Raw genomic sequence first — 17479 nt, forward strand, 5'->3', positions numbered from 1 at the left:
AGAGTTTCAAGACTGGTAGGCTAAGAGACAGGGGAGTCACTCCTAAGTTCCTGTGGCCCAGAAATCCATTTTGGAGTCACCGTCCTCACAGTACCCATATTGCAGGTTCAAAAAAGAGGGGAAGAATGTGGAGAGTCTGAGCACTGTCTGGATCCTTTGGTGCCTGGAGGCCTCATGGTTCAGGGGACATTGTGGGCTCCAGTCTGGACTGTCACCTGCCTCTCTCCTTGAAGAGGAAGCCAGCGCAGTCAGCTCCGCACAGTGCGTTCCAGGCTCATAGCCCACGTTCCCTTTTAACAAACGAGCTCAGGCTAAAATGGCAAAACTGTTTACTAGTATGCCAGAGGAAAAATGTAATTATGGTTTGCTTTTGCGAACTATAAATCCCTCCTTTCAGAACTCTGACACCTTGCTTATTTCTTTCTCCCTTTGGCTGTGGGAACTTGGCCATCCCAAAGGAGCTCTGTTCTGCCACACTTCTTGTTTGGAGTCAGTGAACTTAGAAACCCCCTAATTGCCTTGAACTGTGCTTCCAATTGTAGCTTCATTCCTGACAGGAATGCTGATGTCCGGCCTTCTTGATAGAGCATTGGTTATGTCATTGGGCCTCGTCTTATTTCTAATTATTTAATGGAATTGCTTTAGGGGACCAGAAGTGTGCTACCTCCACTTAATAATTCACCCATTCTTATTTTTTGAAACGGTGTTCCCAGTAGTAGAGTGTAAACACCATGAAAACAGGTATTTTGGTCTCGTTAGTTCACTGCTGCATACCTGGTTTCTGGAACTGTGTGTGGCAGGCACTCAGGCATGCAGCATGAAGAACAGGATAAACCTCATGGGCAAAGCACATATTTTAGTTGGCAAAACGTTGGGCATTATGTTTAATAAAACAAAAAAATTTGCTTTTGCCTGAATGGAAAGATCTGATTCCTTGGCTTACACATTGTTTAGTGGAAGTCCATTTGTGGATGTTTTGCCGTTATTTTAGGTACATTTCTCCCGCCTGTGTGACGGTGTCACATAGTGTCAGGGTCACACCTTGACAGTTTCTGTGTGCTCCTTGAAACCCAGCACAGGTGTGGTATTGGAATGCTGCTTGCTGTATTTATGAAAAAAATGACATTGAATGCTTTAGGCATGAGGTGTATGTAGCATTCTCATTACTGACTTTAGTAAGTGAATCTTCAAATCTGAAAAAATGGAATTAATTGGTTGAACATTCTTGGATTGAAGAAAGGCAGTGCTGATGAATTCGTTTGCCAGGCGTTTGGTCCCATGGATCCTGATGAGTTCACCCACATTAACGCACAGCCTGTCTTTCTTTGAGACTTGTCAACTGAGGGTGAGGTGCTTCCAGGGCAGGACTGTGAATAGAGTAGGGTCACCCCCAGGCTGCTTCAGCGAGCCTGAAGGAAGTCCCGCTGCTTTCCTGACTTGAGTGGGTGCTAGGCGTGGCTGCGCTCACATCACTGGGCAGCCCAGCAAGCAGCGGTTCTCAAACTGTTTGGTCTCAAAGCCTCCTCACTCTTGTAGACTTTTGAGGGCTTTCCAGAGCTTTGGCTTCAATGAGTTATGTATCAGTATTTATCACATCACTAATATTCATGTATTAATCCACTCAAAAATGACATCAATAACACCTCTTAACATGAATAACATTGTAATGAAAATAACTATTTTCTAAAACAATGGAATTTAATAGGAGTGTTGCCTTACATATTTACACATTTCTTTACTGTTTAGCTTAATAGAAGGCAACCGGGTTCTTACGTCTGCTGTGCATCAGTCAGGGTTGATGTATTGTTTTAGACGAAGTATGTAAAGATGGCCTCAGAGAACTCTTGGGAAGAGGAGTACGTTAGCAGCCTTCCCAGATAATTGTGTTATTCTCTCTTGTTGTTACATGAAAACTCACAGGCAGTGGTGGGCTCCACTGTGGAATCTGAAACCTCATCAGTGAGCTTTTGTGCTGTAAGCTACACGGCCTGTTCTGCCATTTGAGTCACCTGTCACCTGGGTATGGTCTGTTTTACTGCATTGCTGCACAGTTGAGCTATGCAGATCTGACAGGTTGACACATTTCATCACATAATATTTTTCTGAAAATTTGGGAAGCTGTTGCGATCTTGGTGATGGATGCATATTTTCCAAAGTTCTGATTTTTGTGTGTGTTTGCTTGAAAGCTCCAATTTTATCATTGACAACAAAGATTACCAGTTGTTTGCCCCCCAGATTCTACTTTCGCTCCAGAGTTTTCTTCTTAAAGTACAGTCGTGGCTCTTGGCTGCCCCTCCCTTCCCCCAGGAATAAAGTGCAGTTTTCTTGACTTCATCATATGGACTTTGACGACTTCATCCCACCCCCAGCACTTGGACAGTTTCCAGGCTTGTTTCCACATTTTTTTTTTTTTTTGGTGTAGCTTCAAACATCGCATATTTATTACCTTACAGTTCTGGAGGTCAGAAGTTTGAAATTGGTCTCACTGGGCTCAGATCAGGGCGTTGGCAGGGATCCGCTACTTTAAGGCTCTTGAGAGAATCTGTCCCTGGTCTCTGCCAGCTTGTAGGAGCTGCCTGCCTTCCTTGGCTCATGCCCCCTGACAGTGGCGGATGGAATCTATCCGACATGGCATCCCTGTGACACTGGACTCTCCCACTTCCTTTTCCACCTTTTAAGGACTCTGGTGATTACCTGAAGCCACTCAGGAAAATCTTCCCATCTCAAGTTCAGCTAATGTTTTTTTGTCTTCTACTTTTTTCCGTAATTTTAATTCCCCTTGTTATGGAGCCTAACATAGTCACAGGTTCCTGAAGTTAGGATTTGGCCTTTGGGACCCTTATTCTGGCTGTCACACTCAAGCCTCCACAGTTTTACATTTAGGTACCCTCCCCGCCCTTATGATGGGTAAAGTCATCCTCTCTAAACATCACCTCATCGCAAAAGTCTTTCCAGAAGGCTCTAGGTGGGGCCAACTCTGTTCTCTTCTACCAAGACAGAGCCTCAGGTATGAATCAGCACCTGGGCGCAGTCGCACAGTAGGGTGCCTGTCAGTCTCCTCTGTTGGGCTGTGAACCTGAGCCTTATTCATCCTTGTTTTTCTCAGTGCCCTTGTGGTACTTGGCACATGGTAGAGCATCAAGAAATAGCAAAATATTGATGATTTGGGGCTGTCTTTAAGTGAATGTTGAGTTTCTTTGTTGTGATAAAGATGTCATCGTTATGTAGGACTGTCTTTCTTGGGATTTACCATTCGCTATTATAGCTCACTTGCAAATGGTTCACGACAAAAGCATGTATTTCTACAAAGATATGGCAAATGTTAAATATTGGTAAATGCAGATGAAGAGTGTAAATGTTCATCTAACTTTTCTATAGTGTTGGACATTTTCAAAATAGAAAGTGGAAAAGAATGAAATCAGCATGTAATGAAGAGCATGGCTGTGTCGGTTGGGATTGCTGGGAAGCCGGTTCACTGCTGTTGAGGTGTTAAAACCAGCTGTTGATTGCGTCTTCATTGCATTCGGCATAGTGATCACCATCTCGGGGCTCACATGCGGTGCAGGTCATCTTCAGGAAGCCTGATGAAACCTCCCCAGCTCCGAGTGAGTGTGTACGTGCAAAGTAGAAATGATAAGATTGAGAAAGCACAGGACTTTCTGTGCCACTCATCTGGAAGCTTCTTCCTAACATGCCCCCAGGGAAGTCGGACCTCGCTGCATCCAGACAGTGGCCCCTCCAGTCACTGACCTCATTCTTTCTGGGATTGCAGGCCACTCCACCAGGCACGTCAGCAGTGCACGTGCTACATTTAGAACAATCTGTGGCCTGTCTGGGTGTCTGCTCAGTGCCCACGTGTCAGCCGGTAGAAGACAGCTCCCTCATGAAATGGTTGACTATACAGATTGGAGTGTGACTGTTTCCTGAGGGAACCAGCTAAGGTTTTCTGCCCCCACTGTCCTTGGTTCTCAGTGCCAGTGTCAGGAGAGGGTTCACTCCCCTCTGTGGTCCCTAGCAAGGGCCTCAGTGCTCTGTCTCACATGCCCTAGATTTGTGGAAACAGCCTGTGTGGAGGATGCTTTGATAGCATCCTTATCTATGTACTAGAGGCCCAGTGCATGAAATTCGTGCATGGGTAGGGTCCCTAGGCCTGGCCGATGATCAGGGCTGACCTGTGGGGTGACTGGTGGGGTGATCAGGTGCCCGCTTGCACCTACCTTGGCATAGCACCACCTGCTCACCGGCCCTGCCCCCTGCCACCACTGCTAGTCACCTCCCTCTGCAGGGTAACTGGTGGGGTGATCACTTGCACCCATCTTGGCTGGCCTGGCGCCACCTGCTCCGGCCTTGCCGCGGCCACCAGTCGGGGCTTGCGGGCTGGGGGCAGCTCCTGTGTTGAGCATCTGACCCCTGGTGGTCAGTGCACATCATAGTGACTAGTCATTTTGCTGTTCAGTCGATTTGCATATTAGGGTTTTATATAAATAGACGTAAAAGCCTAAGCGATCGAATGACTGAACGACTGGTCACTGTGACAGGGACTGACCACCAGGGGCCAGACGCTCAATGCAGGAGCTGCTCCCTGGTGGTAAGCACCACTGAGCTGACCGACAGGTGCCAGATGCAGGGCTTACAGCTGGCAAGTGCGGCTGCAGCGGCGTGAGCCTCTCCCAGTTGGGACTGACTGGGCATGAGCCTGCAGCCAGCGCAGCGGGGCCGGGATGAGCAGGAGTGGCAGGCAGCATTGGACTGCCGATTTTGGCCTAATCCCCACAGGCCACGCTGAGGGCCCCCACTGGTGCATGAATTCGTGCACTGGCCCTCTAGTTTAAAATATGATCTTCCATTTATAGAGGTGATGTGGTAGCATGCCTGGGTTCAAGGCCATCTTGTCGGTTTCCTGTCTTCTGAATTCCCCCATTGATGCCCCTGCCTGGTGGTGCTTCACCCCGTGTCTGCCCACTCCCTGTGACGTGACCTCCCGCTCTCATCCGATCTTAGTTTGCATTACAGCTGGGAGTCCTTCCTGGTGCTGAGCCAAATGGAATCATTCCTCTTGTAACCGCCACAGGCATGGAGATTCTGGGGCCAAAGAGATTGTGTCTAATGTCTCTCCTTTGCTTCTCAGGAGCCTGAAGCCCCCAGCTCATCCCTACTGAGACATCCTTGCTCCCAGACCCAGGTGATCATTGGGTGACAAGGTGACAAGTCCTCGCATCATATTCCAGGTATAGTCTGCCCATCAGCACCCCAGCAGGATGGTCGTCACTTATGTGCTAGAATATATTAACTTAGACTTTGGTAGGTTGTTGACTTTTTAAGTGAACTGACAACTAAAACCCTCTGTTATTGTTCTTTTAAAATTCGTAGCTTCTGTGCTTTTTCAGGATCACCTAGTACTTCCATCTCATCAGAAAACAGGTTTGCCTTTTCACAGTGGTGGGTTTCTTCAATTCCTACATTTCTTTCAAACAGAACTCTTTTTTTAAAGTGTTTTTTAAAAATTGATATTTTTCTTTAGAGAGGAAGGGGAAGGAAGAAAGAGCCACATCAATGATGAGAGAGAACCATCGATCAGCTGCCTCCTGCATGCCTCCTACCCAGGATGGAGCCCAAAACCTGGGCATGTGCCCTGACTGGGAATTGAACTTTGACTTCCTGGTTCATGGATTGATGCTCAACCACTGAGCAACACTGGCCGGGTCCAACATAATTCTTTTTTTTTAATATATTTTATTGATTTTTTACAGAGCGGAAGGGAGAGGGATAGGGAGTTAAGAAACATCGATGAGAGAGAAACATCGATCAGCTGCCTCCTGCACACTACCCACTGGGTATATGCCCGCAACCAAGGTACATGCCCTTGACTGGAATCGAACCCGGGACCCTTGAGTCTGCAGGTCGACGCTCTATCCACTGAGCCAAACCAGTCAGGGCAACAACATAATTCTTAATACCTACAGATGGTAAGGCCTTCTGCACAAAGGCCTTGTCCACAGGGTGTGCTCCTGGTGCGGACGGCAAGTGCCGTGTGGTCCACAGCATGTGGAGGCACCTATGCTCTGTGGCTGCTGGCTGCTCCCTGATGGTGTGCACAGTGTGCCAGTGACACAGTGGGCTGTGTTTCTGCCTTTGACCCTGGAGGACTTTGCATTTCTAAAGGTAGTAGCAGGCTCCAATTTCTTTCCTACTCCTAAACTCTTACTCTTGCTCCTACTTCTCTCCCTCTTCTATTTTTCACTCTTTTACTTAAGAATTCTTTTGCAGCTTATTCTGGGATTTAGATGCCATCAAGATCTGCTATAGATAGTGTGTTTTATGCAGGTTCTTGGGTTCCTAGAGTCCTGAGGGGGCATTGGAGCCAGGAGCGGGTGGTGGGGTTGGGGGAGGTCAAGGCTAGCTAGTGGGTCTTGGTGTACGATTTCTCTTTAAAGTAACTACTGTTTTATCTGACTCTTGCATTTGGTTTTGGCATAGGATGTAGTGAGGGGGAAAAGTTTTTCTATTAAAATATTTGAAAGCCCTAGCTGGTTTTGCTTAGTGGATAGAACATCAGCCTACAGACCGAAGGATCATGGGTTCAGTTCCGGTCAAGGGCACGCATTTCAGTTGCAGGCTCCTCCCTGGCCTGGGCCCCGGTCGGGCTGGTGCAGATGTGTTTCTCTCACATCAATGTTCCTCTCTGTCTTTCCCTTTTTTTTCTACTTTCCCTAAAAATCAATGGAAAAATATCCTCAAGTGAGGTTGAAAAAAAATAATTTAAAAAATACTTGAAAGTTTTTTTTTCTTTTCAGTTATTCTTTGATTAAGAAAAACTATTTACCACAGGGACTTCATCATTATCACTGTTTTATTTACCACAAAAAAAATGGAGGTTGTTTTCAGGTGTGTGTGTGTGTAAAGAATGTCACCTGACTTACCCTGCTCTCACATTCTTACATTCCTTGGGAGCCATTCTGAGCCTTCCTCCCGAGTGTTTTGCTATATTAAGATTGCTCACGTAACCAGGGATCAGCAGCCCACACCGTCTCTCATCAGAGGAACTTTGTGGGGGTCTAGCCAGTGCCCTTGGCCACACATCAGCATCTCCGAGGAGTGCCTGCAGCAGAAGGAAGGAGGAGGGGATCCACAGCTCCTAGTTCCTGGGGGTTTTCGCTATAAGTAAGCACCTTATTTTTGAGGCTGTTGCGCCTTGTAAATATCAGAAGCAAAGGTGCAGAGTTACCAGGTGAAGCAGGGGCCTGCTCACCCCCCGTGTCCTCCCTGGGCAGCAGGAGTCCAGCTGCCTCGGGAGAAATGTGATGTGGGAGCCTGGACTCTTTAAAAGCCCCCCTGGGGTCTCCATCTGTCTGCGCCCAAGCAGCGAGGGGCACATTCACTCACCTGACACCGGTGCTTGACACAGCCAGTGTTTAGGGAAATGAAACCCACAGTCCTATCCCTGGAAGCAGTGTCAGGGCGGGCAGACACAACATTTTAGAAAAACATTATGTGTCTTTATAACTGAGCCTTCTGACTAGATACAGAGATGTCCCCAGGTGGATTTTCAGACTTTATGCCTCTGTCCTCACTTCATGAAATGGACTGTGTTTCCCCATGAAAGTAGTAGCCTCTGCGACAGACAGTTAAACCTTCTCCTGGTCCCACACTCCTTCCAAGGAGCCCCATCACCCTTAAACCCCCCCTCCCGCCCCCCCACTCTGACACTGCTTCCGGGCATAGGGCTGTGGGTTTCATTTCCCTAAACACTGGCTGTGTCAAGCACCGGTGTCAGGTGAGTGAATGTGCCCCTCGCTGCTTGGGCGCAGACAGATGGAGACCCCGGGGGGCTTTTAAAGAGTCCAGGCTCCCACATCACATTTCTCCCGAGGCAGCTGGACTCCTGCTGCCCAGGGAGGACATGGGGGTGTGAGCAGGCCCCTGCTTCAACTCTACACCAGACCATTTTTTGTAGTTTTAGTCTCCCCTCCTGACCCCACACTTTTGGTTCAGTTCTGTCATGTGAGTTCCCTGTACTCCGTAGCTTCTGCCCGCACACGGTTCCTCCTATGAACTGAAAGAGCTGTGGGTGCTCAGAGAGCAAATGGTGCTGTCAGCTGCTCACTGGCCCCGGGTGTGCGCTCAGGTCAGGCTCAGGCAGGAGGGCCTAGGTCAGCCGTGGGCAAACTACGGCCCGCGGCCGGATCCGGCCCGTTTGAAATGAATAAGCTAAAAAAAAAAAGACCATACCCTTTTATGTAATGATGTTTACTTTGAATTTATATTAGTTCACACAAACACTCCATCCATACTTTTGTTCCAGCCCTCCGGTCCAGTTTAAGAACCCATTGTGGCCCTCGAGTCAAAAAGTTTGCCCACCCCTGGCCTAGGTAGTGTTCTGATTGGGGAACTCTGAGACTGAAGACTGTTGCGATTAGAGGGGGTGAAAGGAGTGGCAGTGATGACACACCCCATTCTTTCTCTTTGCAGATTTGATCAGCAGAATGGGATGCAAGGTGCTCTTCAGCCTTGGTCAGCAGATGCTGAGGCGGAAGGTGGTGGACTGCAGCCGCGAGGACAGCCGGCTGTCCCGCTGCCTGAACACCTTTGACCTGGTGGCGCTGGGGGTGGGCAGCACGCTGGGGGCCGGCGTGTACGTCCTGGCCGGCGCTGTGGCCCGTGAGAACTCTGGCCCTGCCATTGTCATCTCCTTCCTGATCGCGGCGCTGGCCTCCGTGCTGGCTGGCCTTTGTTACGGCGAGTTCGGTGCTCGTGTCCCCAAGACCGGCTCGGCGTACCTCTACAGCTACGTCACCGTTGGGGAGCTCTGGGCCTTCATTACAGGGTGGAACCTCATCCTCTCCTACATCATCGGTGAGTCGTCCACTTCTGTCGTTCCCACTTCCCTACTTTGCTCCAAATAGACCAAGTCTGGTTTCTTCCGAGGAGAACCTCCTTGCCTGACCATTATCCGTCCTCCTTTTTCCTTCTTTCTTTTACGGAAGGCAGAGGCACCGCTGGCCCTCCAGCTGCTCTTGGTGCTCATGGTCGGGTGTGCTGGGGTGTAGAGAGGACAAGCCCGGCCAGCAAGGAGGTCGTTCCTGTTAACATGGACGGCATAGAACCATGAGTTGTTTCTAATTAGTTAAAAAGGATTTAGTCTCTCTTTTAGTGAAATTTTTTTTGACTACTAGAGTAAAGTCATCATGGACATAGGAAGATGGGGGGGATATAGAAAAGCATGAAGAAGAAAGTAGAAATTATCCCATCTGAGAACTGGGAGGTAGTAATTCTCTCATTCATTCATTCTCTCAACAAATATTTATTGAGCACTTGTTCTGTGCACGGCATTTTGCTAGATATTAGGGATGCAATGAAGAAAAAAGACAGTCTCTGTTCATGAGAATTTACTGTCTAGGGATTTGACCATTGTTCATATTTTTGTGAATTTAAATCCATATTTTGGCACAGTATCTCTCTTTCTGCATAGAACAATAGATAGTAAACATGCCTCACAGTGTTAACTATTTTTCCATAGTAACATTCCTCGTGGTTGTGTACCATTGTATTGAAACAAACACCTGAATAAAAGAATACCCAAAGGATTTGCATGGCCAGTTCACAGCAGTAGAAATGCAAATAGCCATTAAACATTCCACTTATATTTTGTCAGGCTTTTTTGTAATGTTATCAAAAGACAGTAAGAAGTGGTAAGTTGAGCCTGTGAGTACTGGGAATATCTAGCGCTGTACTGTGTGTGGCCTCTGTGTGGGCGCCACTGCCACCACCCAGGCTACCTTCCCTTTCAGCGCTGCGCTGTCCTCTCAGAACCAACCTGGCTTACTCCTCCAACTTCCAAAGTAAATTTCATAACAATGAAACTTGTAAGTGCAAACGCTCACACAAGCTGAGGTCTCTCGGTGGGAATGCAACAATTTTAGATGGGCTGTTGTGTTTCCAGAAGATTTACCAGGGCATGACACAGGAGAGCGTGAGGCCTGATAGTCCTAGAGTACCGATGATGCTTCTTTGCCAGAGCACCATTGGCCTATGTGGGGTCATGCATGTGTCATGTGCCACTGCAGGAACTTCTCACCCTTAGCTGCCGGGGAGGGCAGTTTTTCCAGCTAACATGGGGTTTTAAAGCCCTGACTCAGAGCTGGGGGTTGGGGAGGCCAGGCAGCCCCTCTCAGCCAGCAGGGTGGGGTTCGGGAGCCCCATCAGCAGTGAGCCGGCCTCTGGGGGAGATGGGAGACCATGTTTCTTCACTGGGTTGTGGCCTTGATGGACAGATTTCATAATAGGCGAGCTGCTCGGCACAAAGAAATGTGGTTTAATTTTTGAGTTGTTGGGAAAATACTTATCATGAAACCACTCCTGAGGGTGATCCAGACCGCAATCACCAGCAAAACCCCCTTTGAGAAAGTAAAGGAAAATGCTATGTGTGACTATTGGAATTTTAGCGATATTTCCTGAGGAACAGCACTAGGAAAGCAGGGACTTTATTCAGATTGAAAGAGAGGGAGAAGGAGAGCGCACAGTCAGCTGTTGTTGGCATTGGGAGTGCTGCCTCCATTTGCATTCCGCATGGCAGGGGTGCAGGGAGAGAACTTCGTCTGCCAGCAGGTGCTTGGGGACCTGTGGCTGTGAGCCCAGGTCAGGCACAGAGTGGCAGAGGTGAGTCAGCTGCGGGTGATGCCCTGGTCTCCTCTTGCTGGGAGAGCAGTGTTCGCCGGAAGAGTCTTGGAAAAGGAGCTTCCGAGCAAGGTGCACACTGCTCGCTGCGCCCTAGGGGTACCCTGAGCATCAGTTACAGGGCTTGCCATCAGCGTTTCTTTTTTTATGAAATAAAATAGGTAGAATTGAATAAACACTCTCTGAGTGCCTCTCAGGTAGCAAGGGGTAACATTGTTTTGTAAATTTGGTTATATGTATGTTGAGGGTACATATGTATGTTGAGGGTATGTTCTATAAAACTTTTATTAATCATGTAGTTATATATTTGAAACACATGTATACACGTGTGTTAGGCAGCGGCAGAAAATACATTTTTCCCCCCCAGGCCCTAGAAGCTTCCTTGAACTTTTCACTTCACTGTGAACACTGGTTGACCCTCTTCTGAGTGTGCATGCTGAGGCCTGCCTGCTGCAGAGTCCCATGCACCATCTGAGACCCTGCACGGCTGCTGTAAACGTCCAGCTTAATGACAAATACTTTGTTAATTGCTTTCTTTCACGTTCCTCTGATATGTGCTGTTTGTGACAGGTACTTCAAGTGTGGCAAGAGCCTGGAGTGCAACGTTTGATGAGCTGATTGGCAAACCCATTGGGGAGTTCTCTCGGACTCACATGTCTCTGAACGCTCCTGGAGTGCTGGCCACAAACCCAGACATCTTTGCTGTGATCATAATTCTCATCCTAACAGGTATACCCACACAGTGAGAGGGCCATCAGGTTGAGGCAGGGGTCCAAGAAGGCAGGTTCCTACTGGGGGTCTCTTGAAAGACCAGGTTTTCTTCCTTTTTTCTTTCTCCCCTCCACCCCTATTTTCTTTCTGTAATTAATACAGACATCTTTTTTTGTCTTAATGGCTTATGATACATTCACAGTAGGGCTGGCCTATTTAATAGCTGTCGAGTTGTGTGCCATTTAGCTAACAGAGAACCTCAGGTGTTTATGTGACTATTGAGTCACATTTTTTTAGTACTTCAGGCTTTTTGTGCAAGTGACTCAGGAATACACTGTTGACCCCGTGATGGCCATTTGGGAAGGGAAGTTGGTGTTCATCAGCCAGGTTGAGTTGCAGGGATGAGGTCTGTCTGGAACACTAACAGGCGTCTGGGGTGTCAGAGACATCTCAGTTGGTTTTACACCTATTGGTGGTCAAAACACCCTTTAAGCAAGTAAGTTTTATGACAAAGTTATGGATACAGAATTTAAAAATGCCTGATAGTGCTTGCCCACAGCTGACAGGAGTCTCTTCTTACATGTATCCGTGTTTCAGCCACTAGGTGAGGGTTTTGCTGACATAAACATTAAGTTGAAGAAATGCAGATAAATTCTCTTTTGTGGTTAGAAAACCTTGCATGGGTTTTAAAAACAACCTATCTAATTTTGCCCACTATGTAATTGAAATCATTTTGCACAGGCCAGACTCAGCAGTATTTCTGGTCCAGTGGTAGGAACATGTATCAGAAATTAAGTTTTCACTACTCAGATTTTCATAAACACGAGAGGGAGGGACACAAAAGGAAAGATAGAGCTGAGTGTGGTGTCTTCCCTGTGATGAATCACTCTATTCTCTTCTAATTCTGAATTTCAGAATTCAGTCTGTTATGTGAGCCTCTTTTATTGTAGAATTAGAGGCCCAGTACAAGAAATTTGTGCACTCGGAGTATGGGAGGGGGTCCCTCAGCCCGGCCTGCACCCTCTCGCAGTCCTGGAGCCCTTGGGGGATGTCCAACTGACGGTCAGTCGGACATCCTTAGTGCTGCCGCGGAGGCGGGAGAGGCTCCTGCCACCGCTGCTACGCTTGCCAGCTGTGAGCCGGGCTTCTGGCTGAGCTGCGCTCTCCCTGTGGGAGCATACTGACCACCAGGGGGCAGCTCCTGCATTGAGTGTCTGGTGGTCAGTGCGCATCATAGCGACTGGTCTTTCCGCAGTTTGGTCAGTTTGCATGTTAGCCATTTAATATATAGGTTGTATAAAAGACACAATGCAGAGCGGTGATCTCAAATCATAAATTGTGTTGTGTGTTCACTGGGCACTTCTTCATGCCTCTTTTCTTGCTGACAGTGTGCACAGAACTCACCAGGTGGCATCTTTACCCCAAGGTGGTCCTGCGTTGTCATGTGGTTTCTGGGCGTTTTTATCACCTGGTGTTTTTTAATGTGAGTTTACGAGCTAGAACTAGTCTGGCCGACTGCTTACGGGGTGGCAGTTCCACAACCACAGACACTGTCATTGCTGATGTTGCTAACACCCACACGGCGATCTGAATAATTTCCGATCTGAAAAACTCATTCTATTAAGAATTCTACTTGGAAACTGAGCAAAGTGTCTCCTTGGAGAAACTAAAATCCTGCTGCTGAGGGTGGTTCTCATAAAATACTTTAATGAGGGGGAGGGTGCAGGGAGAGGTGCTCATTTCATCTCCCGGGGGGCTTGATGTCCCATCTCTGCAGCCCTGGTGCCCCCTGGATGGCGTCCTCCTAGCATTGTTAAACGTCTTGATCACTGCCTCTAGAAAGATCACGAATTCAGCCCCATCCCCAGGGGCTCACAGAAGCCTTTAGAATTTGATGCCATGTGAGTTCTTGTTAAGTCATCGCCCTCATTCCCGTCCCCATCCCAGGAAGGATTTGCCTGGTATGAGGTTAATGCTCCATGTTTCCTGTGTATGCACATTTTCAGGACTTTTAACTGTTGGTGTGAAAGAGTCAGCTATGGTCAACAAAGTATTCACTTGTGTCAACGTTCTGGTCCTGGGCTTCATCGTGGTGTCAGGCTTTGTGAAAGGATCGCTTAAAAACTGGCAGTTCACGGAGGAGTATTTGCACAACAACTCTGGTCTCCTGTGCTCCAACAAGTGAGTTGCTCCCTCTGCCCGTCCCTCGGCATGTGGCAGTTGGTGTGTATGGGGGATGGAACTGGCTAGAACCATACGAGTCTTTTTTTCAGTGCTGTGATTTGAATTTGAACATTTTATTGATTTCTTCGTAGTGACATAGCTGAGGGTGTTTTATTGGTTTAAAATAAATTTTATTCCCCTCAACTAGATAGAACATGGTATGACAAGGACGCTTATGGTGAAACCAGAGTTTTCATTCTAATTCCATCATGTACACAGTTGAGGATCACTGTCAGACTCACTAAGTAATCCCTTTTTTCTCTTATTCTGTTTCATGACCTTCTTCTGAGTTTTGTGATCAGAAAAGATTTTCTCTGCAATACCATAGTGATACCACTTTATTTCAAAATGTTTAATAACCCAGAAAAAGAAATATGTGGAACTTTTATCAAAGTTTTTCACAGTTACTGAAGTATCAAACTGTGATTCTAATAATCTCTTTCTCCCACACTTGACTTGGGTTGTATCAGCCCCAAAAAGCTGTGGCCCATCCCCCTGACCTGTCTCTGGCTCAGGGCACTCAGGGTCAGAGGCAGGTGATAGATGGGCTCACAAAAGCCAAATAATCATAATGTATCTTTTTTTTTATTTTTTATTTTACTGATTTTTTACAGAGAGGAAGGGAGAGGGATAGAGAGTTAGAAACATCAATGAGAGAGAAGCATCGATCATCCCCTACTGTGGATGTGCCCGCAACCAAGGTACATTGCCCTTGACTGGAATCGAACCTGAGACCCTTCAGTCTGCAGGCTGAGGCTCTATCCACTGAGCCAAACCGGTCAGGGCCATAATGTATCTTTTTTGTCAGATTTTCAGGTGAAACTTAGGGTCCTGGGATGGAGAACAGGAAGTGTGGTTTTGCCCATGAGTCTATTTTAATTACTGCTAAAGGTTAAACTGCTCAGATAGAGATTCTTCTAAACTGTGGTAGCTTTAAAATGATGTTTCATGTCCTGGAATGAGCAGTTCAGTTGGCTGGCCAGAGAGGCTGTATATAGGCTTTCAGGGACCCAGGTTGTGGCGCACCTGGTTGTTCTGTCATCTCTGAGGATGCTGTCCTTACCTACCTGGTTGGAGCTGGGCTGTGGGTGCTGGCATCATCCAGCTGTCCCAGAAAGGGAGCAAGTATGGAGCAGAGTGTTCACAGTGCTTTTAGGGACAGATCCCAGAGACACACGCTCCTTCTGCCTGCATTCCGCTGCAGAATCCAGTAGCCAGCCACATGTAGCTGCAAGGGAGGCTGAGACACTGGGGGTCTGAGTGATCACATGCCAACTTGGTTGCTGGTTGTTAAGGGCCAGGTGCCCAGTTGCCTGATGAATGGGCAGGCATTGATGTATGACTAGTTCATGACCAGACACCATTAGGAAACTATTGAATTAAGTGCACGAAACTTCACTAACTCTAATATTATATGGTTAATACTTCAAATAAAAAGAACCTTTTAGTCTTTGGGGACTAAATCCTATTACAGAGAAATGAGGACTTTTAATATATATTCCCAAACATTCCTGAGTCACATTTATGCCAGATTTCTTGGTGCCCATTCACTTATGGTGGAGTAAAGCCAACTCAAAAATCTTTGAAGAAACAGTCAACTTTGAAAACCTTGGGTGCCTGTCTTACTGGTTGCTGTTTACAGGTCAGGAATTAAATGTTTCCTAGTTGTCAGTCAAGATTTAATTTTATGGTTTTTATGAAGAGGTTGTCCATGCCAGCTGATGGTGTGTACTTTCATCAGTCATCCTCACCCTGAATGTCCTAGCAACAGTTAACTCTGCTGGCCTCCCAAAGTGGCGTTTGTAGCCCAGCCCTTGGTCCTGTGTGAGACCCCTTCAGCTACATCTGCCTCCAGCCCTGGGACACACCATGGAGGGCAGCGAGTCAGCCACTTTAAGAGGTGGAGTGCAGTAGGACAGGGACATGGCTTGCTTGTTTATTTTATTAAAATCTGTAAGATTCTTCCTTTTTCTTTTTTTAACCAGCTCTAGATTTGTATTTTTGACAATGGCCACACAGTCTTTCATGAAATAGTTTGTCTCTCTGAAGTTCTAAGGCATTACCCCAAAAACCATATAGTGTGGAGGGGCTTTATCATGTGTGGGTTCGGAGGCAGTTCCCACCGCACCGTGCTGTGAATGTAGGAGTCCGCTCACCAGGTGTCCACGTTTTTTGTGATTCACAGAGCCCGTGGGAGCGGCTGCGGTGTGGACTGTGGACCACACTTTGCTGACGTACCTGTCCTGGGCTGCCTTTTTTGTGTCAGGGTTGGTGGTTCATTTCAGTAAATGACAAGCTTCCGTTTCAGTCTGGTAACCATTTTCCCCACATCTATCACTTGTGCATTTCTTGGGGTTTCCCCCAGGTTGCTACTGAACCACTGTAAGTCCCACAATTAGGGTCTTCATGCTTCACATCCAGTGGCTCCATGGCAGCTTCTGGAACTGAGAAATGTAATTATCCCAGAGGAATCAGTAAAAGGTTAATCCTCATTGGAAAGTAATTGGATCCAAATTATCTGTTTATTTCATTAGCTCATTGATAAATCAAACTGAAAGCAACTTTGCCGAAATGAGTTGCTAACTCAACCTCAGTGCTTATAGAGTTGGAATATTCTTTCATCCCTGTTCTCATGTTGGGAGGCGAGGGGCGGTCGGGAGGTGTGACCGTCCTCACCCTGGGGGCTCTGCGGTAAGTGACAAGAAGCCTGCAGCCCAGTGGAAAATGTGGCCACAGGGGCGCTGGAGCTGCACTTCTCAGACAGAAGGAGCGGGGCTGCCCTTCAGGGGGCTGAGGCTCACGAGTAGTTGGTGAGAGGCAAGGCCTGGGGCAGACTGATGTCAGAGAGTGCCGCCCAGGCGAGACCCGGCAAGGGATGAGCCCCACTCTTCAAGCTTAGACGTAGTGTTTACTTTAGTGTCACAGGTTTTGATCCTTTGGGACTGTTTTCTGGATCTTTAAGGACTTTGGGGTTCACCAAATGTGCTTGACTTTGAATTCATTACTTCAGCAAACAACTGATCCCCGCCCAGGAGCCCAGCTGTGCTAGGCACCAGCCTCCACCTGAAGCATCCCAGCTGCTCACTGTGCGTGCGTGGGTGCTTAGGAAACATTGTTTTGTTGACTGAAACTGAGCAGTTTGCAAACTTCAGTGTCTTTGGAAATGCTTGTTCTGAGACCTGAGTTACTGGCAAGTACGGAGACTTTTGCAGTTTGTTCCTACATCTGGGGCCCTTGCACTGCCCGGCTCCATTTCTTCTCCAGGATTCTGGGGGAGAGGCTGCATTTGTTGGTCTCTCCTCTTTCCTGAGGATACCCTGTCACAGTCCCTATGTTCCATCCCCACCCCACGTCTGTATTTAGAAGAGGCTTCTGGAAAGGGAATAGTGTGCACCATTGTGGTCTGGGCCACACCCAGCGGGGGCCTGTTGTCCACAGAGTCGGACGCAGTGACTGGTGGCAGCTGCCAGGGGTCATGGCCTGAGGGTCTGGAGCAGTGCTCATAAGTCAGGTGGTGGCTGTTTACAATGGCTTGTCTTTGGGACCGTGAAGCTAGTGTTGTGATCTTTGCTGTGACTCGTTTTTTTCCTAGTGAGACGAAAGAAGGGAATCCCGGTATCGGTGGGTTCATGCCCTTCGGGTTCTCCGGTGTCCTCTCAGGAGCAGCCACCTGCTTCTATGCCTTCGTGGGCTTTGACTGCATCGCCACCACAGGTATGCCCGAGCGCTGTCGGGAGCCCATGCCCCGCTCTCTAGCTCTCCAGACAGGCCAGCCTCATTTTACCCACGGGTCACTATTTTCCTTCCTGTGGGTTTGTGCCAGTCGCCAAGCTTCCACACCTGAGTAATGTGTAGACTGCAGCTTCCTGCT

The 17479-nt window shown here is 47.8% G+C and overlaps 1 protein-coding gene across 3 annotated transcripts in view; it reads left to right on the plus strand.

Moving 5' to 3' along the window:
• Positions 1 to 17479, plus strand: part of SLC7A1 (solute carrier family 7 (cationic amino acid transporter, y+ system), member 1) — a 46833-nt gene that overhangs the window by 15248 nt on the left and 14106 nt on the right. The window contains exons 2-7 of one of the 3 annotated variants that reach the window (XM_015568201.1): positions 5129 to 5228; positions 5371 to 5421; positions 8470 to 8853; positions 11245 to 11403; positions 13392 to 13566; positions 17201 to 17322. In XM_015568201.1, coding sequence (XP_015423687.1) covers positions 8484 to 8853; positions 11245 to 11403; positions 13392 to 13566; positions 17201 to 17322 — 826 coding nt within the window. In that variant the 5' untranslated portion in view covers positions 5129 to 5228; positions 5371 to 5421; positions 8470 to 8483. Of the gene's footprint in view, positions 1 to 5128; positions 5229 to 5370; positions 5422 to 6937; positions 7162 to 8469; positions 8854 to 11244; positions 11404 to 13391; positions 13567 to 17200; positions 17323 to 17479 lie in introns of those variants that run through there. The other 2 variants (XM_015568200.1, XM_015568202.1) reach the window with 2 other exon arrangements.

The sequence above is a fragment of the Myotis davidii genome, unplaced genomic scaffold (assembly GCF_000327345.1).
Source record: "Myotis davidii unplaced genomic scaffold, ASM32734v1 scaffold84, whole genome shotgun sequence".
NCBI lineage: Eukaryota > Metazoa > Chordata > Mammalia > Chiroptera > Vespertilionidae > Myotis > Myotis davidii.